The 25,739-nt window shown below is 41.7% G+C and overlaps 1 protein-coding gene across 6 annotated transcripts in view; it reads right to left on the bottom strand.

The window, feature by feature from the left end:
* Positions 1 to 25,739, bottom strand: part of neo1a (neogenin 1a) — a 159,477-nt gene that overhangs the window by 34,012 nt on the left and 99,726 nt on the right. For all 6 annotated transcript variants that reach the window (XM_066647223.1, XM_066647222.1, XM_066647227.1 and 3 more), the window contains exons 5-7: positions 20,331 to 20,467; positions 8,547 to 8,701; positions 8,205 to 8,325 (exon numbers count right to left, since the gene is read on the bottom strand). In XM_066647223.1, the coding sequence (XP_066503320.1) occupies positions 8,205 to 8,325; positions 8,547 to 8,701; positions 20,331 to 20,467 (413 nt within the window). The remainder of the gene's footprint in view (positions 1 to 8,204; positions 8,326 to 8,546; positions 8,702 to 20,330; positions 20,468 to 25,739) is intronic.

Below are 25,739 nucleotides of genomic sequence, written 5' to 3'. Positions count from 1 at the left end.
CCATTTTGCGGAGGAGTTGTGCTAGTGGAAAAGCGACCAGTTAAAAGCGAGTTGTGTCGTGCCGAGTCGAGTCGAGCCAATCCCATGCAGTTGATAAGAATCATAAAATACACACTTCTCATCAGTAGCTACCCGAGTCCTACTTCCCTCCATTCCGTTCATTTTATCTTCTTTAGAAAATACAGTTAGAATTAAATATGTCTGACAGTTAAAAAACATCATAGTAGATCTCAAATCAATTTGCATTAGAACTAGGGATGTACACTGTATGGTTTAAAGTATGTGGAATCAAGGAGTTTGTTCCCATATTGCTGCAGTAAATGACTGTGCTCTTCTGAGAGGGCTTAAGACTAAATTTAGGAACATTTATATGAGGATTTTATGGCATTCAGTTTTAAGAGCATTAGTGAGTCATCCTAAACGTAATGAATGGTGCTCCAACACTCCTGAGAACAGTTCCATTGCTTTACACCCCTATAGCTCATGCTTGGCATTGAGCATGGCAACCTTCAGCTCAACACTGTCCGACTTCACCTCATGCTATTCTGTGGAGATTATACCTACTGCAAATTCACAAATGTTACATTTGAATGTGGTCAGAATCATGAACATTGTAGTGGACTTTGGAATACGTGTTTGTGCGAGTTTCGAGGTATTAAAAAAAAAAAAACACCCCTCTGTCAGAAGCATGCAATGTGGTGGCACCTTGTTGTGACGGTTGAGGACACTCACGAAATGCCTCACTGACCTCCCCCTCTCCACCGGCCCCCGATCACACAGTATTACTGTGAGCATTCTTCAACTGATGTTGACATGCTGTCCTCCAAAAGACACATCCTCCACACAAGTTCAACAACAGCTATACTTAAATCTGTGGGGGGTTCTAGATATCTGAGTGTCTGCCCATGCTGCTGGTCTTCGAGCAGGCTACTGCAGGTTAACACTGAAAGGATTTGCTCCATCAGTGGCCATTTTATCAGAGCCCAACTTAAGCTCCTTACATTGTGTTTATAGCCTCGGGCTCAGAAGATGCCTGGGGCATCCAGCAGAGTAGGGGGCAGCGGGTCAATTCCAACATCAGTTACAAAAAGCCTGTGGTAAATGTTGGTGTGTAAATTATAGTAAGAGCTGCAGAAGCATGTAGTGAGTATTTATTTGTTTGTTTATTTGGATTATATACCATTTTCCTTTTTTCTAAATCACTGAGTATTTGCAGATATTTTCTTTAAATTAAAAACTCCAAAGCTTTAAAAAATAAGCCATTTTGGAATTGTATTCACTCCAATGTCTGATCCAGCCGTTCTTGGGATCCAGTTTTTAGGTTACTTTTGCAAAATTTTGACAAACACATATAACATAATGGGAATCTCCTCATTTAATCAATTTGTAAGATTTGAAACACGACAGACAAAGTTAATAAATTCTGACTGCATAAGGTTCTTAAAATCAAGAATTTGCATCACAATTTAATTAGATAATAACTGAACAAATCTGGGAGCAGCACGGTGGCACAGCAGGTAGTGTCACAGTCACACAGCTCCAGGGACCTGGAGGTTGTGGGTTCGATTCCCGCTCCGGGTGACTGTCTGTGAGGAGTTGGTGCATTCTTCCTGTGTCCGCGTGGGTTTCCACAGTCCAAAAACACACGTTGGTAGGTGGATTGGCGACTCTAAAGTGTCTGTAGGTGTGAGTGAGGTGTGTGTGTCTGTGTAGCCCTTTGAAGGACTGGCGCCCCCACCAGGGTGTATCCCTGCCTTGCGCCCAATGATTCCAGGTAGGCTCTGGACCCACCGCGACCCTGAATTGGATAAGCGCTTACAGACAATGAATGAATGAATGAACAAATCTGCCTTCACGTTTAAATTTAGATTACTTGGTGAACTTAAACAAATGCATACATCCAGATCTGGACTGGGGAGAAGAGCAACGCATCATACATTTCTCCAACCAGCTCATCGTTTGTGCACATATTTCATGAGCAAAAGCAGTCCTGCTTTACTTTACTTCTTACATTTTATTTTATTTCATATTTAATCCTATGTGCTTAGGGTTGGACGATAGTCAACATTTATATCATAGTATGTTTCTTAATTTCGATATAATTCTGATATTGATAGGAACAATATAAAATGAACAAAAAAACTGCCAAGAAAAACAAGAAACATGACATCACAGTCAAATATAAACCTCTTGGCTTTGTCGATATTAATTTTAAAGTTTAAAAAACACTGAACTGACAGCAGCCCCCTTTAATGAATGTCAAGTCAGTGACAGATGATGTAACTAATGTTTATTTAAATATTGAAAATGTGTTTAAAAATAATATCATTGTTACTGAAACATTTTATATTGCGATATATTTATATTGAATTATTGTCCCGGCCTCTAAACACCTCTGCACAGTAATGTATAACAAACCCTTGTTATTGACCCAGTTTTTCTGGGTCAGCTGGGTTTATTATGCTTTATTTACAACTGGCACTTTCATTACACTCAATCATAAAACCAAACAAACTAAATCAGGCTCCAGCACTAAAGCTGCTTCAGGGGTATTCTCATTGTTATACCTAACACTGTATTGTGTTGCACTTGCTACATATTCCTAGTACTTCACATGAATACTGCCCCAGAGAAAGCATCCTCTTTATGGTTAACAACCGTGCCGAGCTGGAGGAGACAAATAAATAAATACATTAACACCAGTACTGGTTCAATCAACCTGGCTGGACTCAGGCAGATCCATTCTCACCTTCAGATCTATCACCCTGGCAGCCAGAGCCGCAGGACACCAACAATATCCATCCGTCATTTCACTGCGTTCATATCCAACCACTAGAACGAGGGGGTGGAGTAGGGGAGGACACTTATTCACTAAGAAATGGAGAAGGTCTGCTCCTGAAATCGTGAAGACTACAATGGCAATAGAGCTCTAGATAAGTGTACAGTGTTCCTAGCGGTGAACACTATTTAGCCTAAACAAACTGAATGTGACAGCATACAACAATCCAAAATCAGACGATGCGGAGGTAAGAATCTCCGTCCAGACATGTAGAGTCCATGGGTAAGTCCTTGCTCAGCAATGATAGCACATACTCTGCTAAAAATGAGGTCATCCACAAGTAAGTAGACAGTCATTCAGTATCCATTTTTCAAGTAGAAACGAAAGAGATAAAGACAAAAGGAAAGAACAAACCCGATCACAACATTCACTTGCTTATGTATGATTATTTATAATATCCTATGCCATTAGAGCTTCACATAGGGCCCACAACTATGGAGAGAGATTAGTATTTATTGTAAAATATTTTACAAATGCGTACATTTTAATCCACAAATTAAACACAAGTCACAAATATGTTTCAGTATTCACAGATGAATCTCAATCTGTGTCTCATGGTCTGTAGGCACTGCACAAAAAGGGCAACCATGTTTTTGTTCCTTGTTTTGGTTGTGGTTGGTTCTACACTATAGCCATGTTTCCTCGGTTACAGTGTTACCAAGCTAAGTTGAAGGCTACCACGAGTTTTTCCACGACACTTGAGGCTGTGGCATCATCTGGGATCAAGCTTGTGATCTCCTTAGTAAATGCCAAATATTTATACTGCTGCTGCTAATATGCACATATTTAAGGCGGCAAATATAATATCGATTTTTGATTTTGAAAAAAGTATACTCCTCCAAAATCACCGATAATTCAAAGGTGTAGGGTTTGAGTTTAATTTTCCTCGCAGAGCAACCACGCCTGCTTTTCTGGAACATTCCTCACACTCCATCACCTGCACCCAGCCACCGCAGCCTGCAAATAAAGCCGGAGAAAAGAGCTCTATGGGAGGATCTATCAGATGCAGGTAAATGGGCTTTGAAGGATGCTGGTGCAATAAAGGCTTCAAGAAGTGGAAAGGGGGAATGAAAATTTTAGAGGAAAAAAAATCACAGAAACATCATCTGGAGGCTGTGTGGAGTCTCTAATATAAAACTCGGGAGAATAAAAACAAGCATTCAAATGCAAATAGGAATGATTTGAATTAATGAGCGGCAAATAAACAAACTCAAACAAAGGGAGACAGAATCTGACTGTCGAGATATGGTCCCATACCTATCCTTATGTGTATTCTTCACATCAAGACACAGCTTTTGTTTGGAGAACGGAGTCCCTAAATTCGGTGGCAATCAGAGGAGAGAAATCCTCTAAAGACTGGCATTTAAGAAACGGTCTGCTTTTTACTTCTGTAACTAAACACAAATGACAAAATGTCACCTCGCTGAGGAAAGCACCACAGAGAAAACACGTAGCTACAAAATCTAAATATGGGATTTCTATTCACTGCCATAAGTATCATTTTCCCCCCGTCATCCAGAAACATGACTATGCCTCTGTTGTGTGAAGATCAGAGGAAAATCAGCATAACAACCTTTGGCAATGGCAGAGTGGAGCTTTAGGTAATAACAGCCTGTCAGAGCATGAGGGGGAAACAAAACAACCTGCAAAACACCTTGATGGCTCCAGTTAAGAGAGAAACACCATACCACCATTGTCACTTTTCAGTAAAGGTAGTGGTCAAGTGAGGCACAAACTGCACTGGGTATTTTCTTCAATGTTTATTTATTCATTATTTAACTGTAAAAAGAGGTTTCAGGGATAGGTCCCTGTATTCGATCTAGACCTTATTAAAATGTATGGGTTCTCATAGCTTCCAAATACTCTTTAGCAGCTATCAGGGTAAAGACTAGCTCCCTGAACTGTTTAAGTGTGAACCCAGAGAAATGGTTCATCAACAAATTTATATACAATTATAAACGATGGCCAAAAACTATCATCCGTTTTAACAACAAGCTGCATCGCAAAGACATCCTGGAATACTTATACGTTATTCAGTGTAAAGGGGGCATATCGGGGACAACACAGTCCCTCTGAGAATATCCAGACATTTGAAAAAGCTACATCCTACATCTTTCTTATCTCCAGTGCACCTGCATGCACTTTACTGAATAAGCAGCTATTTCCGCTCTCTCTGAGAACGATCCAAATACAGGGGAAGATGATCACCTCTTTACAAACACTGTGTACAAAGCTGATGACACCGAGCACATCAGGTGGTTTATTTTTTCGGGATTTTCTCTGTAATAGATTTCAAAGAATTGTTGTTGTCTGATCTCTCTTCTCCCGATGTGCACTTAGTGGGGGTGTACATACCAAAATATATCATAATCTCTTTATACATATCCAATACCCAACTCTGTTTATCCTTCAGAACCGAACAGCCTGCTGTAGATGCTGTGAATTAAATATTAATATACGGTACAGAGACCACTCCACATTTATTCCCCCTCCTGGCATAACAGGAGGTATTTCTGAGGAGATTTTACATTAGATAATCTACCTAAGGAAGATACACCATCATCAGCAATATTATTAGTATGACCTCTGACCTACTGTGTCTGATCCAGTCAGGGCAGTGTAACGCACACTAACGCGCCACCACCACTATGTCAGTGTTACTGCAGCCCTGAGAATGAACATTGAAGCATTGAAGAATGGGGTGAAAGAGGGTTAACAAAGTATGCAGAGCAACAGCTGGACTGGCGTCTGTAATTGGAGAACTACAAAGTGCAACAATATGGTAAGTGGCATGGATGAAATGAACAATGCATATAGAAACAAAGCCATTTTAATGTTTTGGCTGATCAATGTAACCCGAAAACATTTTGTAAACTGAATTAAAAAAAACAAAACAAAAAAAAGCCTTTGTTGTGGATGGGTGTGCTTTTTTTTTTTAAACAACAAATGCAAAACAGGCTGTGCGCGGCTTGGATTTCATGTTTGCTTGGACCATAGTCTGAGGAGTGCATTGTAAGACTTATTTTCCTGTGGTTAGGGTCCTTTAACAAGAAGCAGAGCAAACGACACAAGAGCAAACGTGGGAGAAATACACAGGTGGCTGTATCCTCTACGTATGGACCCCATTTCAGCATCAGACTTCATTAAGTAAACATTGCACTGCTGCTAGATTCATCTTGGCCATATTCCAGTCTCGCTGATTACAGTTTCATGAAGCATTTGCGTATGTGTCCTCTCACATCTGTGTATAACTAGCGAATTGTATGAGGCTGAGGAATGTGTTTTCTCCAAGCGGAAGGGCCCAGAGCGTGGACGTTCGTTTTTATTTTCCCCCAATGTTTTCCCTGAACTGAATGAGGTGGTATTTAAAGCCACACAAATCTGCCATTGCCCGGCGACACTAAGCATCATTTTTTTCCTTCCCACAGAAGAGCATAAAACAGTTGCGGGCTGCTGTTTGTGCAGGAATCAATCTGCCACCATGACCAAAGTGGATTTCTAAGAAGGGAGGTTAAATATTGCTTTATGATCCATTTACAAGACCTGACCGTAGTCCCAGATGAAGTGGCACCTTGCAAAGGGGATATTACAGCGAACTGGAGCTTATTCGTCTATTTCCGTCGCAACAAAAACTGCAAAAATTAAGCAGACTGCGGGAGCAGCGTGAGTCACCCCAGTGCCAGTGTGAAAAACAGAAAGGGCCTCCAGGGTGGGACCCAACACCCAGCAGAAGTGTATATATCTAAATAAGGCACATGCTGGAACAAGCACGCTAGGCGCCTAATGCCAGAAATAAGGTTTTTTTTCCCCCAGGGAGCTCCCAGTGCTGCTGTCTCTCTTCTCCAGTGCTGATCTGATGATGATAAATAATGATATATATAGATTTTTTTACGGTCCAAAGCTGTTTCAGAGCTGTACTACATAAAGTAATATAGCACTTCACTAAGGTTAATACAACTCCCTAATGCTACAGTCAGTCATTTGAATCTTGAAGAAATCAAAAAGCACATGATGCCTACAACTGTCCCACATTCTTTACATAAAACAATTTTTGGAAAAGCCTTTCTTTTTCTGCGAAATAGTTTGTTTATTTCCACCACACTTATTTCCCACATCTCTATGTTACTTGCAATGTTATGTTATGCTTTATGCTTTCCTGCTAGCGAACCAAAGAGATTAAAGAGAAACACAGTGTTTTGGACATGAGGAACAAAGTCAGCTCATGAGGATCACACAAGGTGAGGCCTCTTGGCATAAAATTATATATTAATTAATAAATAAATAACAGAAAAAAGGTGGCCCTTACAAAAAAGGGAGCACTGACAAATAACACAATGCAGAACTGGATTAACATCAGGACTTGCTGCTTATGCCAAAAAGATTCATTTCACTAATCCAAAGACCCAAAGCCCCAGAAGCCAAAAGAAGAAAAAATTAACCCACAGTCCCATTAGCATATGATCTCTGGCCTTTCAGCCTGGAGAGCAATACCCAACACTGCACTAAGTAGCTTAAAGCTCACATAAAGCGGATGGAATTGACATGACACAATGCTTATCGTATGACAGCTGTAGTCCACAGAAGTTAATGACAGTCTATGTGACAATTGAAAGAGGTGAACAAGTCTGCCGTGTGGAGGATAGGAATTAAATGATAAAAGTTCCTTAATTAATGACACTTTGAAGTGACTTTAAAAATATGGCAAATATCCACTTTTCATTTCTTGCAGCTTATGCCTAAAACCTTATCAAATATAAATGAAATAAAAATGTAAAAAACCACAGACCCACTTAGCTGCATTCCTTATCTCTGAACATTATTCTGTTAATTTAAGAAATGTAATATACGAACACTAATATAAAGGGCTACAGAGAGTGCACTATTCTAAATAGTTTAAAACAGCCTATAGGCTTGGCTGTGCCTACGCTTCGGATAATGTAGAAAAATCACACGTATATAGTTACCATTTTAAGAAAACTTGGCAGCTCTGGAATGAGAAGATTCTTCATATTTTATATCCAGTAAAAGTGAATAGTAAGTTATTCAAATTATAGCTAAAATAGGCAATATGCTTAAGGAAGGTCAAAAAAAGAAGAGAACTAGACCTAGTAGACAGCAATACACTCTCACCACCACATAAACACAAATAAAAGCTTTTATCTTCCACAGCAAAAGCTTACTCCACTGTTGCTTGTATTCTACCATGTACTGGCTTCTGCAAATCAAAGACCATCACTAAATATGTGCGGAAAAATATAGCCCTCCAAGTCAAAGTGTGGACTCCTTGTTAAATAATACAACAATGTGATATTATATTTCAGGTGTTGGGACATCTGTTAAATACATGAGACACAGTGAGACATACCTTGGTCCAGGATGACTAGCTGAGCACTGGCCTGTATGTTGCCTGCTTCGTTTTCTGCCAGACACTGATAAAAACCTTCGTCTGACTTCACCAGGCCCTGAACCTGCAGATTCTGCTCCTTCTGCAAAGCATTACATATCAGCATCCATTTGTATCTATATTACTTCAACATTAATAATACATACAATTGAATAATTCGTTGCTTTTTTAATTGGAATACCATCCCGTCCCACCCCCCCAGACACATTTGTTTAATTAGACATATGATAATACTGTATTTTGAAACATGAATCGCACACAGTATTGAAAATGTAACTAGACTTAATTCTACAGGAAACGTACAATAATTCTGAAGTAGTCACTGGGGATCACAGCGTCTCCGTTCTTGACCCATTTAATAGTGGGGGCCGGTGAGCCAGTGACCTCACATTCAAAGACAACGTCCATGGCCTCATGTGCAAAGGTCCTGACCGGTCTCTTCAGGAAATGTGGTGGAACTGGAGAGAGAGAGAGAGAGAGAGAGGGAGAGAAATATTACAGTTTGAAACAAACACAAAGATAGCTATTGTTCTCCAGGTAGAAAACAAAACAACATTTGACATCCAAACAGACACGGGCGACTGCAATTATACACTGCGTTATTATACAGCTGCAAAGAATGCCCAGTCATTTGAAGATACACTTTAATAATTATACTTCACCTCACAAAATAAACCTCATATAAACATTCATTTGTTCATTATCTGTAACCGTTTATCCACTTCAGGGTCCCAGTGGGTCCAAAGACCTACCTGGAATCATTGGGTGCAAGGCAGGAACACACCCTAGAGGGGGCGCCAGTTCTTCACAGGGCAACACACACACACACTCACACCTACGAATACTTTTGAGTCGCCAATCCACCTACCAACCAAACCTTCCAGCACTACTTCTGAGTGATGGAGCACCAGTGAATCTCTTTGGGATCATTTGGAATGGCCTCCAAGTTACAGAACTAATGGATAACTTCGACGACCCCCTTGAAAGCATTCGGAATTACCAAGCACCCCCAACCACCACGAACCCACATGGGCTTGAACACATAGCTCCTGCAGGCCAGAGGTAAAAAAAAATACAACTGACATCCATTTCTGCTGCACTGAGTGAGGTTATTTGATCTCTGGAGATAAACAGCACTTACATCTCCTCACTAACAAGGTCATATGAAGCAGCGTGAGACAGGGCCTTGTGCTACAGCTGTGCATGCCTGTAATTGCGATGCTGCTCTGAGAGTAAACCCTTAACCCTCAGCTCCAGCCTGCCATCTCCGAGCATAAAAAAAAGCTAACTACTAGCTGACTCCAGTATCAATGTAAACATCAGATTCATTACGTATCTAAATCAGGGGTGTGTCATTTGTACAAAAATTCACTTCATACGCTCAAGAAAATCTGTTCATTGGGCTAAAAACATCAAGTACAACGTATAAAGAATATCAAAACAAATCCCACCTGCAAAACAGACTAGACAGTCAGATTACCCTTCATAAGTCTTAACTGAAAGCCCCCACACAGTCATCACCACCATTCTCACTGCAGGTTGGGTCTGATTCTTCCGTTCACATTAGTGATCCAAGATGGCTGGCAAGCAGTGATTGGTTGAATGTCGTGTCAATCAATTAACTGCCAAAGGTGCTTGAAATTTAGAGCATGGATTCTAATATCACCTGGCAGGCCTGATAGGATTCCCCTGATCTAAATCAATGTATCTTTTCATCTAAAGGCTTACGCTTAAAGGGTTTTGTTTTTTATGAGAACTAAGCAACTGAAAGCTTATCTATAAATATGTTCAAGGCAATTATAAAAACCCATTAATGCTCCCTTATCAAGACGAGGATGCGAGCGCAGGAAGCCACAGGAGCGTTAGTGAGGTCAGGTACTGATGTTGGATGATTAGATCTTCATCACAGAAGGGGTGGGAGGTGGGGCAGCTTGATGGGCTTTATACCCCTGTAGCCTATTCCTGGAATTGGAAATAGTTGACATGCAGCTGCTCTAGGAAATGTGTGTCCAGAAAAGAGTGCCCTTTAATGTAGCTGAATTCACTATTCATGAGGACTGGACCTATAGTGTATTAAAATAGGAAGACGATATTAAAGAATCTGTATGTGTGTGTGTGTGTGTGTGTGTGTGTGTGTGTGTCTGAGTCTGACTGAAGCAGCACCGCTGTGTGATCCTGCGCTCCTGCAGTATTCGTTATCTGCTAGTGGGTGTAATCCTGCTGGAGGCCCTCCCTCCACTGCCATGCGCCATTTAGTCCAAATAGAGAGAGAGAGAGAGACACACACACACACACACACACACACACACACACACACACACACACACACACACACCACTGCTGCAGGACCACCAGCACTAACGCTAATACAGCACTGTGCCTCCCTCAGCAGAGTGAGCTCAAATTACAGTCAGCTCACTTTATTTAAACTGTGGAACAAAGGGTGATAATCATGCCCTGCTTAGCGGAGAGGAACAAATGTAGCGGCAAGGGAAAGTGGCATTGTAGAAGTTGAAAACGTTGTCTGTATGTACTACATACTAACAGGAGGCTGTAACCTTGTAGGACTAGACTTGTAAGATGATCTTGGAAGAAAAACTGCACTTGCTGGAGATGGTAGCCAGCAAACTGGTTTTCCCTTGAAAAAGTGCTACTACACAGTGGATCGTTCCAGGGGCAGCTGCACAGGACCCTAAGGTCACCATGCTCAAGGCCTAGATGCCACAGCGCAACGTCCAAAAAATAAAAAAGAAATATGATTCTGAAAATTAAATGAAAAAAAATTAAAAAGAAAGAAGTAAAAAAGTCATTTCTCACTGCCTCTAAGGGGCAGAGCAGGAAGAAGGTTCACACTAATTACAGCTCTCTTAGCCCAGCACTAACAGATGAATCTCACTGGCTTTGTGTTAAATACTCAGGAAAATAAAAACAAGCAGAAAGGCACGCAGGATAAGACGCCGGATCATTTTTCCCAACTGCGCTGCCAATGTTGGCGCAGGGCTTTTCCCAACACACACAATGTTCTTTCCAGTTCCTCTCGACACACCAACCCTGCAGTAGCTACTTCACACTGCTCACTACAAAGTCACTGATCTCTTTAAATGATCTGATCTAGCACCACGTAAAGAAATTCGTCTCTAAATGAAGAGTCTGGCAGTCAAACAAGGTTTTGCCACTGTATCCTAATGCAGAGACTTAACCAAGATACATGGAAACTGAGAGTACTGTTTATTTAGCGTCCAATCAAAACAGTCATTTAGAGCAAGTTCGCAAGTTTATTCATTTTTCAGCTTCTGCAAGAAACATGTTTATTAATTCACCCATGCCTACCCTGCATCTACACTGATTTCCTTTTTATCGGTTCCAATTACCCCCACAGGACCACGACAGAGCAGATATAATTTGGGTGGTAGATCATTCTCAGCCACAGTGTCAATGCTGGACTGAGAATAGTCCTCCAGCCAAAAATATCCAGATAACAGCATCCTATGGGCAGTGACCTCTGACCACTGATGAATAAAGGACAACCAAAACAAACTGACAGTTGAAGAACAGTGGAACGTTGAAGCATGTAGAGAAAGTGAGAAATGACATATAGGGCTGGATAATAATTTAATATCAATATATAATCGCAATATAAAATGTTTCAATAACAACAATATGATTTTTAAACGCATTCAGTATTTCTAATATTTTCTCAGCATCAGTCACTGACTGACGATCGTTACAGGGCACTGCCCTCAATTTTAAAGTTAGTTTAAAAATATTAATATTGACAAAGCCAAGAGGTTTATATTTGATGGTGATGTCATGTTTCTTGTTAATTCTGGGCATTTTTTCAAATACGTTTTTATTGATATCGGAATTATACCGAATGAAATTGAGAAATATATTGTGACATCATTTTTGGCCAAATCGACGAGCCCTAAGTATATAGCTGATAAAATGGACGAGGATTGTAGATACAAGGTAGGTGTACCTAATAAAGTGTCCAGTGAACGTACATCTACTTTGTGTAATTTGCATATATCCTTTTTTTGTCAGTAATGACTCAGCTTTGCCACACAAACCCAATGCAGCCGGTGCATTCTCGCTTTGGGTAGGAAGCAGGCGAATACCTCTGTTGATGCTGGAACGCATCCAGGACATCTTGGGAACCTACCGACTTCGCTAACGGCTTTCAGATTGGCCAATCCTAGCCCTGAGTGCCAGAGCCAGTCTGACAGGGCTAAAATGATGAATAGCTCTCCGCTCATCCTCCTGTGGGCTGTTGAGACCTGCGCACACAACCTGCTGAATAACACTTGTCACACACCGCTGGCCTCAGCGCTCACGCCAGCTCCACGTAGGCCAGATGGTCCATTCCAACACGAGGACCACTCAATCGCTTTGCCTCTGACAGCCGAAGCTTCTCTAATCCACACAGCAATACCCGCACGGACAAACATATAAACTGAAAGGCATGGGCCTGCACTCGACAAACACTCAAGCCTTTGCAAACACTCGAAGAAACAAAGGCCAGGGCCAGGGGTCTTATTTGTTCATATTTGTACACAAAGGTTCAGGCTTGTGCTTTGTGCACTAAACTATCCAACTAAGGTCAGGGGTTAAACCACTGAGAGAGGGCAGGGGAAGGGACATCACAATCAGCGCCAGCCGTTTCAATCCAGAACCCTAAAAACTAGCAGCATCAGCAACATCTCTCCACGCTCCCAAATCACACACAAATGTTGACATACAACATGAAGCAGCTCTACAAACATCTAAGCTCGAGGAGGAGGAGGGTATCTGATGGTGCTCCTTCACCCCAGGAACAACACCTTCACGTTGCTGGCACTGACCATGGTGACGTTAGTGTACAGCATCTATGTCCATAGTAGGTACAGTTTATACAGCAGAAATCTATAATTATGAAGGATTTATTTATATAAAAATAAATAAACTAAATAAAAAATAATCATATAAAAGCATAATCAATCATGATTAATAAATCGCTTACAATATTTAAATCTAATGTATATTTAGATGTACAATAAATGTATTAATGTAAGGTTTGGAACAGAATTATATTTATATTAGTAATGTCTATGGATAAATAAATGTAATCACAACAATAAAAGTTAAATTGTTAGCACTTCCTTGTATATTTTGGCAGGAGATAAATGTGTAGTGTGATGTGCACGACAAACCGGTGAAAAAAAAACATTTTTTTTTACTTTATTACAATATATCTGTAGTTTTGATGGTTCTTGATTTACAGTCTCTTAATTTGCTGAGATTAGGAAGTTCTATATAATTATAATTAAAGTGACATTCAATACATTAATTCATTATCTGTAACCCTTATCCAGTTCAGGGTCGCGGTGGGTCCAGAGCCTACTTGGAATCATTGGGCGCAAGGTGGGAATACACCCTGGAGGGGGCGCCAGTCCTTCACAGGACAACACACATTCACACCTACAGACACTTTTGAGTCGCCAATCCACCTACCAACGTGTGTTTTTGGACTGTGGGAGGAAACCGGAGCACCCGGAGGAAACCCACGCGGACACAGGGAGAACACACCACACTCCTCACAGACAGTCACCGGGAGGAAACCCATGCGGACACAGGGAGAACACACCACACTCCTCACAGCATTTAATACATATTTCAGCATAAATAAAATAAAACAAAATAAAAACGATAAAATAGATCAAACCACTAATATGTCACTAGGTGGTTAAAGTGTTAGTTTTCACAACACTGATTTCTGCACACACTTTAATCTGGTTTTTCAAACTCAAAAATGACAATTTTGTGTAACACGATAAAAGAAAGAAAGCAGAAAATAGCAGGGGAGGATCCTCCAACATAAAGGTACACAGACGTATACAGTGGCCTTCACAATTACAGGCCTGTAACACTGACCATTCATCATGGACCAAGACAAACAAATGCCACTGTAAACCTTTGCAAATGTCTACAAAGTCTTGTTCACACACACAAAAAAGCTATTTTTGACCCATTCTGTAGTGGAGGCGGTCTAACATTCACTCACTCTGTGTCCACTGAGCCGGACCACAGCTCACACATCAGTGCTGTTATCTCCGTTTTCATCTGGGGCCTGGAGGAGCAGCAGGTTACAGCACAGAGCCTATCAAAGTTTAATATGAGCCCAGGCCAGCATTGGAACAACATGGAGGGGACTGTTACTGTAGGCCCAGACCTCCCCACCATGCGCATATGCTTATATTACACAGCAGGAGTACACACACACACACACCCACACACATTCAAATACATATGTTAGCACATACACGCCGCACACACACATTCTGACTAACACATGTGAACTCATTACTGCTCCACGCGCACACACACTGGTTTGTATTAATACAACATAAGGACATATGGCTATATACACAGTGCAGTGCTAAGCCCCGCATTTATTTTTAGTCTGGTGATTAAATTCAACGTACTTGTATTCAACAGGAGTTTCCACAATCTTCGGCTAAAAAGATATAGAGAACAGCAGACTATCCACCACGCAAAGTCTGGTAGGCCATCACTTCCCCATCATTTAAACTGTGCTTAAAACTTTCCATGTGTTACTGCCCTGGCACTGAACGGCAACTCCACCATTTAATATCCATCCATCCATTATCTGTAACCGCTTATCCAATTTAGGGTTAAGTCCAGAGCCTACCTGGAATCATCGGGCGCAAGGCGGGAATACACCCTGGAGGGGACGCCAGTCCTTCACAGGGCAACACAGACACACACACATTCACTCACACACTCACCACCTACGGACACTTTCGGGTCGCCAATCCACCTGCAACGTGTGTTTGTGGACTGTGGGAGGAAACCGGAGCACCCGGAGGAAACCCACGCGGACACGGGGAGAACACACCAACTCCTCACAGACAGTCACCCGGAGCAGGAATCGAACCCACAACCTCCAGGCCCCTGGAGCTGTGTGACTGCGACACTATCTGCTGCGCCACCGTGCCGCACCATTTAATATTTGACGTTAAATTTTAATTGCACTAAAATAATAGAAAATTCCCTGTTACATTCGTTCCCTGTAGAAAATGAGAATATACTTTATGTAAAACATCATCAAAACATGTCATTTGATCAGAGGTGTTTAAACTTTTGTATATACTTCACAAACCTATTATCAAACTAAAATAGCTTTAGCTTTAAAACATTCTAATACAGGTTTTAGTTTTTATGTTTGTGTTAATTCTGATTTTCCACTAAATATGTCCTCAAAATGTATAAAACAAATACAAACCACACACACACACACACACACACACACACACACACACACACACACACACAGTCTCTTCACAGCTGGAAATAAAAAGGCTTTGGGCTCCAGCGAGCAAAAATCATACAGCTCCATAATTAAAACCTACTGTGTCCTCTGCCCTAATTTATTGTCTTGCCAGCTCCAATAAAGGCAGAGTTAGAGCAGCCGAGCTGGAGCTCTCTCTCCTTTCACTGAGGCCTCCAGCTGCTGATTTACTCTGTAACCTCAGTCCCTACTACGCACCAGCACAATACACACAAACACATGTGATTCAAAACACACTTTGTTAGCACATAAATAAATGAATGCACCTTCTGACCTACACACACACACACACGTGCACACACACACACAGCTACAGGAGGACCTCAGTCCTACACACACACACACACACACACACACACACACACACACACAAAGCTACAGCAGGACCACAGTCCTACACACACACTGACACACAGCTAGAGCAGGACCTCAGTCCTACACACACACATGCACACGCACACACACATACAGCTACAACAGGACCTCAGTCCTACACACAAACACACACACACAGCTTCAGCAGGACCTCAGTCCTACACACACACACACACACACAGCTACAGCAGGACCTCAGTCCTACACACACACACAGCTACAGCAGGACCTCAGCCCTACACACACACACACACACACAGCTACAGCAGGACCTCAGTCCTACACACACAAACACACAGCAGGACCTCAGTCCTACACACACACACACACACACACACACACACACACACCTACAGCAGGACCTCAGTCCCACACACACACACACACACAGCTACAGCAGGACCTTAGTCCTACACACACACACACACACGCACACGCACACACAGCAGGACCTCAGTCCTACACACACACACACACACACACACACACACACACAGCTACAGCAGGACCTCAGTCCTACACACACACACACGCACACACGCACGCACGCACAGTTACAGCAGGACCTCAGTCCTACACACACACGTGCAAATCACTGCTGGTGTGTGGTAAATCTGCATCAATATGCAGTTGTAGGAATATTTATATTTATCTGAAATGGCATTTTCCTTCAAAATTTAGTGCACTTTTATTTTCATTTGTTTGTATTTGGCCACACCCCTAATTCACACAGTGTTCATTTTCTAAACATTTTTATACAGGTATTAAACATTTCGTATTAATGTACAATGGTCTAATTTACAATTCAGCATCTGCTTTTACAAAAGAACTGGTAGTGGTTCGGCTGTAAGTGAGACATCATTCACGCAGAATTAAGCCATGTTTTCATTTCAACTGACGAAGTGTTTAAAGGTTTTTTCCGCCTTTCTTTTACAGAAGACAAAAATTAGTGAACACAGTTGAAAGTACACACAGTGAGAAACTCTACTGGAGCGCTTGTGGGATAGAGCTGTTTTGAAAGCCTCATTCTTTTCCTCTCGCGGAGAAACAGTGAGATCTGTCTGCGCCTCTATGCAGTCGCCTGGATAACTTCATCACCACAAAGGCCTTCTCCAGCTCATTCAGTAAAGTGGCAGCTCGCTGCTTCGGCTCCAGCATCGCTCCATTCTAACTGGAGTGATAGCAGCTCAATAGATTTTAGATTTCTGAATAGATTTTAGAATCCTAGAATCAATTTTAATTTGTACAATGTAGTCAGTAACAGTGCAGACTCCATGCGGAGGTTCACTTTTCACTTCTCCACTTGGGCACATAGCCCAAGCTATATCAATAATCGTCCTTGGGCCAGATTCCTAACACTACATCCACCTACATCTGTAATGGTGCATGCACACCACAAGCAATTATATAGTTCACCACCAATCACTGAGGGGTTAATTCCACTGAGGCAGCAGGCGAGCAGCAATATTTATACCATCCATCCATTATCTGTAACTGCTTATCCAATTCAGGGTCGCGGTGGGTCCAGAGCCTACCTGGAATCATTGGTCGCAAGGCAGGAATACACCCTGGAGGGGGCGCCAGTCCTTCACAGGGCAACACAGACACACATTCACTCACACACTCAGACCTACGGTCACATTTGAGTCGCCAATCCACCTACCAACATGAGTTTTTGGACTGTGGGAGGAGGAAACCCACGCAGACACAAGGAAAACACCAACTCCTCACAGACAGTCACCCGGAGCGGGAATTGAACCCACAACTTCCAGGCCCCTGGAGCCGTGTGACTGTGACACTACCTGCTGCGCCACCGTGCCACCCAATATTTATATTACACGGAGTGGATTCAAGAGCTTCACCTGCATCAGGAAGCGGATTCTACATGTTCAATCTTTGACATAAAAAATATAGTTAATTTTTTTAAAATTAAAATTCCAGTTTAAATACACAGACAGCACTAAGGTGTGGAATCAGGTTTCTCTCTGTCGTACCGTATAAGAAGCCGAACACACACCTTGCACACATTTTGCTGGACGTGAGAACCCTGTTTCTGATTGGTAGTTGCTTCCCAGTGTTACTGTTCATTTGCATAAACTTGAATCTGAATAATTTTGCTCTTTTTATACATCAAAACTTGAATTGATACAGTGATGATGAGTTGTTTACTGAAGGGTTCACCAACACCAACATAAGCCTCTCTGGTTCCCTAAAGAACATTTGAACAATCTGTAAATGAAGCCATTTGCGTAAAGGACGAATATAACTACAACTTTATAACTACAACTGAGGCTTGGAAGAAAAGGGTTAAATCTTGAATATAATGGAAGGCAACTTGGAGATTTCTGGTTGCACTGAATCCCAAAGAGTAACGTGATGAAGCTGCTGAGGTTAGATTTACAGTGCGGTCGTGTTGGGATTTGTGAGCAGGGTCCCGCACCAGTGAACCCAAACAATGCTTGTCCCACCCACACGACCACACAGCTCTAAACCCTCCATCCCTTTACACCCCCACCCCGCGTCACACTGCAGGATCAATTCCCCACAGACAGACAGACGGCCTGTGTGTTGAATTCGCATGAAACGCAGAGTGAGAGGACGGGATCTATCCCATTTTCCCCCGATTTCACACCCTTCCTGTTCTCCCTCATGCTCCCTTCATCCCCACATAATAACCGCACGGGCTTTCAGGACAGCTTCTTTTGTGTTCCCCTCGCTCCAATGTCACGCCAATCCCAGCTATTACAGCAGATTCTAGATCAGTTTATGTAAACATGGTCAATGCACACTACAGGCGTGGAATCCCATTACAGAATAATGTCAGTTAGTAGAAGCACAGAGGCTTCGGGAACTTGAGTTTAGTGATTTGAAGCCAACACTGAGTTTGGAGTGAATATAACTCAAAATCTTAAAATGTAACTAAGAGGAAAAAAAAGGCTTATTTAACTGTGGTATTATTATGTTGTGGTTACATTCACTCACTTCCTGTTGTTTTAAGTTAAGCATCTGTTGGTAAATCAGCTATACTTCAGAGGTTAAGAGCCAACATTATTTGATTCTAACGTCTAAAACAATCTTTTTAAAAAATGGCTTGGACTGCCAATGGCCATAGTGCCCATGTGACTGGGCAGTTGAGCAGCGGAACTGCATTCTATGGACTTATGAAGCAGCATCCAAAGCCTCTGGCATGAGTTAGAGTTTGTTATGTAAAACTAACTACACAACATCAACAAGAGATCACACAAACATTCTAGAGTTGAAAAGTAATTACATTTAAAGAATTCTCTTTTTTTTAACGGTTGAAATATATTGTTCTGTAATAATAAATATATACAAGCCCTGCTTAACACTGTAAAAATTCAATTTTCATTGCAGTCACTACAGTGCCCCCTTTGATTCACCTGTGTTACAGGCTTGGACGACACGTCAACATACTATTATTGTTTTGTTGGTTTTGCAGAAAGCCTTCCAATCGACACCTTATATACAATCTATCTTAAAAAACCTCTTGTTGTGGATTCAATTTATTACAATTACATTTACGGGGTACTGCTCTAGTCATCCCCATATGATAAGACTAAGAAAAAGCTTTCAAAGTTGTTTGTTTTGTTTTTTTAATGGCAATTTGTAAAACGTTCCCACTCATTTCGCTCGTCTGATACATTAAGGCACGGGAGCTCCACTTGTAAGCATTCATTTTCATTCTTCACACAGCCTGGATAATGTTCATAAAGTGTGGCCTAAAAGCTTATAAAATGCATGCTATGGTTGGACAACACCAAATGAATCAATTGGAACTAATGTGATAGTATTTACTGGAACGGGCCGGAGAAAAGCAGCTCTGAATAACAGCCCAATCAATAGAACTCCTTCACTCAAACATTGCATTTTGATTTGTGACACTGAGGGAAACTTCAGGACTGATCGAGTGAATTCAGTCGGGCACACGGAGCAGCACACCATCAATACTCATCTGTGGGGAGTTTCAGGGCCCCCTGAGCCCACCGAGACAGCTGTCAATATGATGGGGATCGAAGGAGGAAACTGACTTGGTAAAGTATTTCAGTAATTAATATCACAACATCCACTGGTACCTGGTCATTATTATATTACCTGTATGAATAGGAAAATAGCATTTAGGTCATAAACGTCTTTGGACTCATCAATGACTAGACCTTACATAGCACAGTTTCTGCAGTGCTGAGCCAGGACTAGCAACAATAGAAGCTCTATTCCTTCTATTTCAGGTTTGTTAAGCATCAAACTGATTTTGTATCTATAATTTAAAGGTAAAAATACTACCTACTGTTGCTTTAAGTACAATGTAAAGCACTTGTGTCAGTCTTTATTAAACAGTTAATTACCTTGCACTGTGAGTTCAGCCTGGGCTTCGATGGTATCATTCATGTTCTCTGCCACACACCGATATAACCCAGCATCCTCTTCGGTTAGGTTAAATATCTGCAAACTGCCCCCTCCGAGCACCTGAAAATGGCCATCACTGAGCAACAGGGATAGAGAGAGAGAGAGAGACAGAGAGAGAGAGAGTCAATATTCCCACTGCACAGGGTCAAACAGGCTCTTACCCACAACAAACGTCAGCAGTGGGCACTTTGTGGATTCAATAACTGAAGCATCCTCCATTTTCCTAATGCCATTAGGTGCAGCATGTCTTCCCAGCATCTGTCCCAAGCTGCGAATAGTGCACAAGAGGAGGCTGCGTGACTCTGAATCTCATCTAATTCTGCATGGCTGTATACAAACCTAATGTAAATATAATGCAATGGGATGTATAAGGGACAGCCTTGTTAATTGGAATATGATGACATTTTGTAATCTTAAAGCTCACTCAGGTATTCAAATGAGGCATGAACTGCAAAATACTACACAAGGAAAATAATCGGTTTGTCAGATTTATCACTATTTTACCAGTACCTTCATGAGTCTCAGAAGTCACCTGTATGCTTCCTGCTCATTTAAAAATTGCTTAGAAGATGAATAGAAATGATGTTAATCATCTGATCATCAGCTCTGTGCAAAGCAGTAAGTAGAGCTCTAAGATTTGTATTTTAGTACCGTTTCTCTAGGTCAGGGGTCACTAAGTCGGCCCGCGGTCCGAGTCCCAACCCAGACGCTGTCCTAACTGGACCTGGAACTGTAACTGAGCTGTTTCATTTTGTTTTAAATGGTCTGACTCTTTTGGTCATTACAGTTCAGGTTTAGCGCTCCAGGAAACCAGAGTCATCACATGTGTTTCTGCATAGCACACATGAGGCTACTCAGCCAATCAGATCTGAGCATTATAATGAGCGCTGTGACTCCAATGAGTGATACACACAGGGCGGCTCTCCAGACACGGCTGTCCTGGGGCCAGTAAAAATAGCTCAAGAGACGTGATGAAAGCTCTTTTGGGACACATTCAGGACGACACTGTTGTGTGAGTTAAAACCAGAAGCTTTAAAAAGAAGGACATGATTCCCATCCTTCAGCATAAAGAGCCAATCAGCTTGCTGTTAATGGGTAAAGTCCCGCCCTCCAGCAATAAGAACCAATCAGAGTACTGTTTATGTAAAGCAGTAACTCAACTGCAACTTCAAGTCATTAGGGACTTTATTTACATATTCATTATTTTTCAATATCATTGTTTTATTTGTAAATATTACTTGAAATGAATAAAGGACATTTTATTTAGCGTATTTGTCATTTATAATATTTATAAATCTTGTTGTAAATTGAAATGTAATTAAAAGGGTAATTTGATTTGACATTCTGTTGTTAATTACATAAAATGTTGCTGTAACTACAAGGCTACTTCAATACACAGGTTGTACATTATTTTCCGGACATTGGCTTGAAAGAATTTGCTCGAACTGGACCCTTGCTCTAGGTGATGTGTCTATTACCATCAGCGGATTCTACTTCTACTACTACTACACTTACAGATACTATTACTGCTTTTACTTCTACTACTACTACACTTACAGATACTATTACTGCTTTTACTTCTACTACTACTACTACACTTACAGACACTATTACTGCTTTTACTTCTACTACTACTACACTTACAGACACTATTACTGCTTTTAATTCTACTACTACTACTACACTTACAGATACTATTACTGCTTTTACTTCTACTACTACTTCAACTAGTCCTACCACTCAATTTCTAATAATATTTGTGCTACTATAATTACCACTACTTTTGTCATATCTTTTTAAGAACAAATGCTACGTTAAAACAACATGAGAATGGACACATGGCTGTTTTTCCCCCCGAGACCTGAAGCTGTTTGGTCAGGTGCCTGTGTTACCATGGTAACTCTGATAACCATCACCTGGCACCTCACCCAACAGAGTGGTTAAAACGCTCATCCATAATACATACGTAATTAGAGAAACGCTGTGTAGGACTGCGGTGGCAGGACAAATTAGTGACGTTCTTCCCAAAGCGCTGGATGTGTTTTATTAATACAGAAGCTCAGAATAGCTCCTCAACAATAACAGCACACCAGCAACCTTCTCTTCCAGCTCTGTCCTTTGAACTCCTCTACACACATGGGAGGTGGTGGGGGGGTTCTGACTGCGTTGAGTGCAGTACGCATAGGGATGGGGAGGAAATCGATAGGTTGAAGGAGGACACTGTAGAGGGGAGAGACAGGGTGAGAGAGAGAGAGAGGGTGAGAGAGACATATACAGAGAGACAAGAGCTATAGGACAGAGGGAGGCAATGGGACAAAGACAAAGATGAGGTGTGAGATGGGGTGAAGAAAGAGATGTCGAGGATGACAGCACAAACAGGAAGGAGAGAGCAACAGAGACGGTGAGAGGAAAAGAGAGAGATTGCTGTGTGAACAGGGATGTAGGGATAGCAGACTCGCCGCTCAAACCTGATCCACCAGCTATCGATCGGCTCTAAACACACGGCCATTAATACCGCCATTCCCCTAACCCACACACACACACACACCTCCCTCACCCTCAGCTCAACCCTATTTATATGATGCCTTTCACTCTCTAGCTCAAGGCAGCAGTGTGTGTGTGTGTGTGTGTGAGTGAGAGAGAGAGATAAATAGATAGATTGATACTTTATTGATCCCAGAGGGAAATTCAAGATATTCTTTTTGTCTAAAGCCGAAGTCACACTAGACGTTAGTTAGTGAACCTCAGTCATTTCAATAGAATTTGCCACGAATGCTTTCCTGCAGGAGACACCAATGATAAATATATTTCACAAGCAAAAAACATGTGAATTCATGTGGCTTCAGTGACCTAAATGTGTTGTAACAGCATTAATGTAGATCCACAATAGAGGAAAATCTCATTGACTGTAACCATATGAAAGCACAAACCTTCTAATTTCATACAATACCTTTCAAACCTATTATAAAATGATGCGCAGAAGAAAGACGGCCTGGATCTCAGACAGTCAGGAGGCTGGATTACAGACACTCAAGTGTATATAATATTTATGTGAATATTGTTAATGTTCTAATTTCAGCAGGTAGACTGCTCCATGATTCTGTTGCTCTGCAGGAAAATGCCTCTAGTCTGGCTGCAGATGTCTTAACATTTCAAGGAGACCTCCCTTCCCTGCCCCTGTCTCTCTCTGCGTTAACCTAGTTTGTCTGTGGCGTGTAGGCCGATTACAGAGAGAAACACACTCCGCTGAGTCAGGCCCCAGTTCTACATCTTCACTACCACACGCCTGTCACTACAGATCATCACCTTCGTCCTCCCAGTCACCTGCTCCTCAGAGATCAAGTCGACCTGGAGGGTTAGACCCTGCATCAAAGACCAGGGGTTCACTGGGTGTGAGGTGTGAGAATGACTTGTATAGGTCTGAGGCATCTTACAGCCTTCATACAACACCAAAGAGGATGAAGCTCTACTGCACAGTCAGAGTGACAGCATTCATTGTCCTAATTAGTATTTATCAGTGTATAAACACAGGCATGATTGTGTCGTGTTAATACAAAGGATCTCAGAGTTAGAAAAGAGTGGATGAGGCCACACATTGCAGCGTTTACCGTAGGCAGCCTCAGTGCTGGAGGCAGGTGAGCATGAATCAATTAAAAATGTACTACACAAAGCCTGTCCCCAACAAAGACCTTTTAATTAGTTGCAAATTTACACTGTCACTTATCTTCCACTCAGGCACATTAGTAGGCCTGCGAGCTCCGCGACTGTCTGCAACCCGGAAAGAGCGGGAGATAAGGCACCGCTGACATCCAATAAAAACCTTCCCTAGGATAAGGAGCAACTCATACTGAACACTGCTGGAAGAATTAAGGCCTGAGCGACATGGAAACTTCACCGCCGATACAGACATGGACTTAAAGGGCACGTAATGGAAAAAGTTCAGTGTGTGTTGCTTTGCATAATCTACCAGTGCAGACACTTCCGAATTTTACCTGGACCTGCATTTATGTGAGAACCCAATGACAACGTTAATGGAGCAGAATAAACGCAACAAGCACAATGAAATAAAGCACGGATTAAATATGGAGTCAATGAGAACTGAAAAGAAAGAGAACCAAGCTAAAACAGATAAAATCCAGAGCTTCTGCTCCACGCTCCTGGGCTCTCGGGCGTCGTTCTGAACATGGCGGTTTAGACATGGGGAGAAATGTGCTGTGGAGCTTGATCCTTGTGGTATTTTGAACAAAGCATGGTGTTAACGTCAAGAACAGGGGTACAGTTAGTCTGCTTTAAATGATACAAACTATTTCCAGCCATTATCATTTGTTTGAATTGAACACTAAGTAATTAAAGTTAATTACAATAATTAACCAACAAAAGATACAACTATAATGAGTGAAATGGTTAAAAACACCTCTTATTTTCAGGGAAAACTCAGATACTTTGTGCAAACCGTTCTAGACACAAACCTAACCCTCACACTTGAATGTCCTTGGTGTCCTTATAAAACATTTAAAGCGATACTGTCTGTGCTTTATTGTCAACATTAATTTCATACAGCCAAACGCCATACTGGCCACGCCTTGGTAAAAGTGCTGTCCTCCTGTCGAACCTTGTCCTGCTCCAGCGCTGAAGCAGCTGTTACCCACTTGGTCCACACGGAGTAGCCTCAAATAACCCAGAACTAATGCAGGCCCGGCCTTGACTGCAGCCTGGGACGACTACTCGCTCACAACACACAGCTTGGGAGGTACATCTAAAGATACCATAAACATCCGCAGAGGGTAACCCAACACCACACTACCTCTGGCACAGGCCCAGGCAGGTCCCTAAGTGGACTCAACATGATTGATGCAGCAATAGAATACTCTAGTTTCCTAAAAGATATGACAGGGGCATATTTTTACTAGAATAATGGAATTTAGGACATACTATCCACTTTGTTGCTAGGCTTGCTGCCTTGAGAAATCAGAACTTGCCGCTGGTTTTAAAAGAGAGCGAAGACTCAGCACGAACCAGTCACTGCTAGACGCCCCAACTTTAGAGATCTGTGTGGAATACGTTAAAATTCGCACTTCCAAAATGTTCTATTTTTACGGCGATCTTCTCATGTTTTGTAGACACCATGTGTTCTTCAGAATGGAAAGAGAAACACTCAATATTCAATATAAATGAATTATTCCAAGATCTTGAACCATCTCTGTTGGTCTTTTTAAAGTGGCAAATTACAAATGATAAACCTGAGGTGGCCCATTAACTGTACTTTTAACTCCTTGTCAGAATTTGTCTAAACAATCATAAAATGCTGAGTACTTTTAGCCCTGACCACATTTCAAGTTATGAGTGTT

Source organism: Hoplias malabaricus, chromosome 16 (assembly GCF_029633855.1).
Source record: "Hoplias malabaricus isolate fHopMal1 chromosome 16, fHopMal1.hap1, whole genome shotgun sequence".
NCBI lineage: Eukaryota > Metazoa > Chordata > Actinopteri > Characiformes > Erythrinidae > Hoplias > Hoplias malabaricus.
Note: the sequence above shows the minus strand (reverse complement) of the source record. Positions and strands in the feature narration are given on the sequence as shown.